Source organism: Morone saxatilis, unplaced genomic scaffold (genome assembly GCF_004916995.1).
Source record: "Morone saxatilis isolate NCDOM2014 unplaced genomic scaffold, NCSU_SB_2.0 Contig9, whole genome shotgun sequence".
Classification (NCBI taxonomy): domain Eukaryota; kingdom Metazoa; phylum Chordata; class Actinopteri; family Moronidae; genus Morone; species Morone saxatilis.
The window spans coordinates 5,627,023-5,632,493 of record NW_023340268.1 but is presented as its reverse complement, the minus strand read 5'-3'; the positions used below and the strand labels follow the sequence as shown (position 1 = coordinate 5,632,493).

The 5,471-nt window shown below is 39.1% G+C and overlaps 1 protein-coding gene across 1 annotated transcript in view; it reads left to right on the top strand.

Moving 5' to 3' along the window:
• Positions 1–5,471, top strand: part of rragcb (Ras-related GTP binding Cb) — a 6,404-nt gene extending 933 nt beyond the window's left edge. The window contains exons 2-7 of the mRNA XM_035681039.1: positions 1,338–1,541; positions 1,632–1,831; positions 2,506–2,620; positions 2,992–3,134; positions 3,241–3,389; positions 4,441–5,471. Of these exons, the coding sequence (XP_035536932.1) occupies positions 1,338–1,541; positions 1,632–1,831; positions 2,506–2,620; positions 2,992–3,134; positions 3,241–3,389; positions 4,441–4,583 (954 nt within the window). The 3' untranslated portion in view covers positions 4,584–5,471. The remainder of the gene's footprint in view (positions 1–1,337; positions 1,542–1,631; positions 1,832–2,505; positions 2,621–2,991; positions 3,135–3,240; positions 3,390–4,440) is intronic.

Genomic DNA, 5,471 nt, shown 5'->3' with positions numbered 1-5,471 from the left:
TTGCACCTTACCTTCCTATTTATCTTTTTTATCTTTCCTATCTAAGTATTTTATTCTATTGTTGTATTTTATTGTATTTTAATGTACCTGGCTGCTATGACCCAATTTCCCTTTGGGGATTAATAAAGTCTATCTATCTGTCTGTCTGTCTGTCTGTCTGTCTAAAAACAACAGTCCTGCCTTTAAATTCCACCTTTATGAAGTTTATAATGTTCAGTGTTTGTTCATGATAGTTTGTATTGGAGGCTCTAGGTTTGTTGTTCTTGGATGTTGTTGCCTTATACTGATTTTCTGATATAGACTGCACCTTCATTGGTAGTCACACGATTAGAAACACGTCTCAGTGTGTTGTAATAATAATAATAAACAGGTTTGAACAGGTCTGTACACTTCATAGGAATATATGTTATAATGGAGTAATGTGGTGCTGCAGAGATGCCCTGAACTACAAATCTTGTTCTCCAGATTTAAAGAAAACATGTTTGTTTGGTAACAGACAACCCCAAAATGTCAAATAATCAGGATTTTCATTAAATGTGTGATGCAAAAATGATAATTCATATATAAATAATAATAAATAATCACAATATGATGTTTTTGATCGCATCGTGCAGCTCTAGAAAGTTCAAAATCAAACCAACCAAAATGACTAAAACTAAATCAGCACCTTTTTAAAACCTTTAAAAAATTATAACCTTTCATGAAGGTAGGATTTATTTACAGGGCTGTTGTAATAGACTAGTTAGTTTTCTGCTTGCTGCACTTAATAAACTGACAACTGACTGTAATTATGACCAAAATACCTTTTGTTTATCGTGACATCTGTGTATTATAAAGTCCAACCACACTTATCACAGATATATTGCTATCTGCTATCTAAGTGTGGTGGCTGATAAGCAAAGAACAGTGCCCTCAGAGTGACTTTAATCTTTAACTCTACATGTTTAAACTCTCAAATGTCAACATATACAATATCAGCTAGGCTATAACATGGAGTATATATAGTTAATTGATTGAGAGATCAGTCAGTACAATATGAAACACTCTCTAACATTGATTTGATGAGGAAAAACTGCACAAACTGACCTTTAAACAGAAAAATAACTGGGAGAAACTTAAGGAACAGCAACAGGACATGACATAGGTGTTATATATATACAGTAATATAATTCCAATATAGATAAACAGAATCACAATGTTGCGTAAATAGAGCACAAAACGGTTAAGTAAATATTGAGAATAATAAGCTTAAAGGTTTTACAGAATGAAGAATCAGAGAAGAAACTGAAAGTAAAAACATTGGACCGAAACAATAATCCTTTTGTGCCTCTGACCAGGTCGTCTTCCACAAGATGTCACCCAATGAGACGCTGTTCCTCGAGAGCACCAACAAAATCTACAAGGACGACATCTCCAGCAGCTCCTTTGTCAACTTCCAGATCTGGGACTTTCCTGGCCAGGTGGACTTCTTCGATCCCACGTTTGACAGCGAGACTATCTTTAAGGGAACCGGCGCTTTGATCTTCGTCATTGACGCTCAGGTAGGATGACATTAGTTTAAACGGAAGCTTACACTGTACGTTTTAAAGGCTTTCCTGTGTGAGATGAATGTGTCTCTCTCTTCTTATTAGGATGACTACGTGGAGGCTCTTGTGCGGTTACATCTCACTGTATCTAGGGCCTACAAAGTGAATCCAGACATCAACTTCGAGGTGTTCATCCATAAAGTAGACGGCCTGTCAGACGACCACAAAATAGAAACGCAAAGAGACATTCATCAGAGGGCCAACGATGATCTGGCAGATGCCAGCCTGGAGAAGCTTCACCTCAGGTGAGTGTCTGACACAGGTCGGTGAGTTCTGGGTCAAAGGTGCATGTGATTCAGGGTGTGTGGCTCCTGTGCACTGTGTGTTAATGTTTTGTGGTTTTATGTGTCACCCGGGAAGATTAGTTGCCGCCTCTGTAGAAGCTAATCGATCTGAATAAACATATAAGCTGAGAGCATCAGAGCGGCGAACAGAAACGAGTCACACTGTTTCCACAAGGGTTTGTTTTGTGGTCAGCTCATTTTCGTGGTTTTCCGGTCATGAAAACACCTGGAAATTTATTAAAATGACAAAATATCCTGGAAATAATCTGTGTTGTCCTGGAAGTTTTTAACTGTATGTTAGTCTGAGCTGTGTAGAAAAACTAGTCAATTTGGGAAGTGGGAAAACTATCTGTGATGAGAACGACCGAGCACATTATGAAACCGAGCTGACGCGGTAGTTTCCCCTTAAACAATGACCACCGTTTGTGAGGCAAGTGGAAAAGGATTTCTTAAAGAGTAGGAACCCCGATTTTTGAAAGACTTGGTTTGTCGAGTTTACAGCCTGCTGTGCTTTTATCCTGCATTCTTCCGTGAACAACGACGCAGCTAATAAAACTGATTCGACTGACTGATTTTTAACTTGTTTTGGTGACGCCTTGTAGTCTGAACTCTCCTCTCCTGCTTTCCATCCTCAGCTTCTACTTAACCAGCATCTATGACCACTCCATATTCGAGGCCTTCAGCAAAGTCGTACAGAAGCTCATTCCTCAGTTACCAACGTTGGAGAATCTTTTGAACATCTTCATATCTGTACGTTGTTTCTTTTTTGTTACTTTAAAAAAGGTCCAGTGTGTAGCATTCAGGAGGATTTATTGTCAGAAAGGGAATATAATATTAATATATATGTTTTAATCACTTGGATATAGGAATTGTTATGTTTTTGTTACCTGAGGTTGAGCTGCTTTTATCTACAAATGTGGAGTCCACCATGTTTGTACAGTAGCCCAGAAGGGACAGACCAAACACTGGCTCTAGATAGGACCTTGACAGGAGGAGTTTTGAGGCCCTGTAGTTTCTGCTACACACTTCACAGCCCGCTCTCATTCCTAGGACGTCAAATACAGACACGAGCAGTGTTCAGTTAGCACTTTCTCTTATTAACAATCCTTCCTGTTTTTCAGCATTCTGGGATCGAGAAAGCCTTCCTGTTCGATGTTGTTAGTAAGATTTACATCGCCACAGACAGCTCTCCTGTGGACATGCAGTCCTACGAACTCTGCTGCGACATGATAGATGTTGTCATCGACGTCTCCTGCATTTACGGGTGAGAAGAATTATTTGTTTCAAGTGTTGGCCGGTGGTTGTATCCTTTTTTTTTTAATGCAAAGTTTTAAAAGGGGGTTTATTTCTGTCTTTCTCCCTCCTGGCAGGCTCATACAGGATGGCAGCGGCTCTGCCTACGACAAGGAGTCTTTGGCTATCATCAAGCTCAACAACACTACAGTGCTTTATTTGAAAGAGGTCACAAAGTTCCTCGCTCTCGTCTGCATCCTCCGAGAGGAGAGCTTCGAGAGGAAAGGTGCGTAGCTTCAGATTTTATAAACAGTTAAGTTGGCATTGTTGGACGGTGGGTTGATTATACAGGATGTCCTAAGTGTCAGATTGAAGTGTATGCTGCCAAATCAAAAGTGGCTGTAAGTTTATTTTGCAGTGGTTAGTGGATTTATTGAAGTACTTTACATGAGTACATAATTCTATGTTATTTAATACTTTTACCACACTACATTTTAGGAGGAAACATGCTGCTTTTCACTTACACTCACTACAATTATTTGACAGCTATATTTACTAGTTCCTTTAGAAATTACTTAGAACTTAGAAAATATGATGCATTGTTATAGATTAAACAGTATACAGTAATAAATAGTGAAAGCTCCACCTCAACTACAACAGTAAAACACTAATTACACATTATTGCATCATCAATAATCTAATAACACTCAGAGGAGACCCTTTTCTCGTTTGAGTACTTTTACTTTTTTAATTAGTTTTTTTTAAGGAACAACAAAAAAAACACATAAACAAGAACCAAAGTAGTACAAACTAAACAAAATACATACAAATTCCTCAAAGTTATACTGTCTGGCTACTATATCATGTTTTAGCCTTCCAGACAAGTAAATATGGTTGTTTACGGTTGTCACTCTGTCATTAGCTCAACCAGCTCTTTTTCTTCAGGTCTAACTGGGTGTTTCCATTTACAGAGAACAAGGACTTTTGATAGCTCACATTTAGCATTTTATTATATATTATACTCACAATGGAGTATTCTCACAGTGTTGTATTCCTGCTTTTACTGAAGGACCTGAATATTTCCTCCACAACTGTTGTTTTGATGTCTTTGCAATCATAAACTCTCTCTGAAGCAGCACGAGAATTACTGTTTGCCTTGTTAATAAGTAGCATTTACGCAGGCGTGTCTTTTTCTCACATAAACAGTGTTTTCACATTTAGCCATCTCAGTGTATGTACTCTAAAACTCACTGAATCTGAATGTGTTAGAGAATGTACTTTACATCGCAAAAGCTCTGTAACTTTTTAAATTTAACCACTTTTTGTTCTCTCTGCAGGTTTGATAGAGTACAATTTCCACTGTTTCCGAAAAGCCATCCACGAAGTGTTTGAAGTCGGCACCTCACCGCAAGACGTCAGCTCGTCCAGCAACAACCTGACAGGCCGAAAGTACGCCTCGCTGAACGGAAGTGCTGTTTAAAGGGCGACAAGGGCCATTCTTTGGTTTACCCGGAGCGCAGCGAGGCCGCACGATGTGGAGGAATAATAAGAAAGCACAGAAGGCCTCCTGTCGAACAAATGTCCCCTTACTGAGTGCAACTGAATGTAAATCACTTACAGCAGCTGATGAACTAATGGACTAAATCTGACCCCCCCCCCTGTTGTATTGTTCAGATATACTGTATATCTTTCCAGTATCACAGGTGATAAATATGCCAAAAAAACTCAAGTGGTTCCTATTTTCTGCACATTTATCTGTATTGAGATGTCAAAGAGTTGTGTCAGCTATGTTTACCTTCTTGGCCAGTTAATTCTCTGTACTCTGCAACATAAAAATACTCAAAGAGACGTCAGAGAGGCTTGTAACGCAGTGTAAAAGCTCCATTGACTCAAGCTCGAAACTTTATTTCCAGTAACTTCACTTTACATTCTACAGCAGTATGAACTTTCTTTCATGTTCCTGCTCATTTTACCCTGAAATATTGAGTGCTGTAAGTGGGTTTAATCCCCTGTATGGAAAAGGAAAAGCGCAGTGTTTGTTCTGCGGTGTGTTTTCTGTTGATAATGACTCATGCGACCAGCGACCGGTGCTCTGCTCAGGATCTCCACAGACCAGAACTGTGCCAGTTACACCATTAGAGAGCCTGGGTTGATCAACAAAGGGGAGCGACAGCATGTTGGTCTTAATGGAGTCTGGAAATAACTGATGATGCTTTTTGCTAGGACCACCTGCTGACTGGTTGACTTTTTGTAGCGCTGATGAACTTTTTGACCAAATTTACTCCACAGATTCAGTTTTCCAGCTGTTTTTTTTTTTTTTGCTTTTCGTGCGAGTGTGTGTGTGTGTGTCTGACCTAAAATAATATGT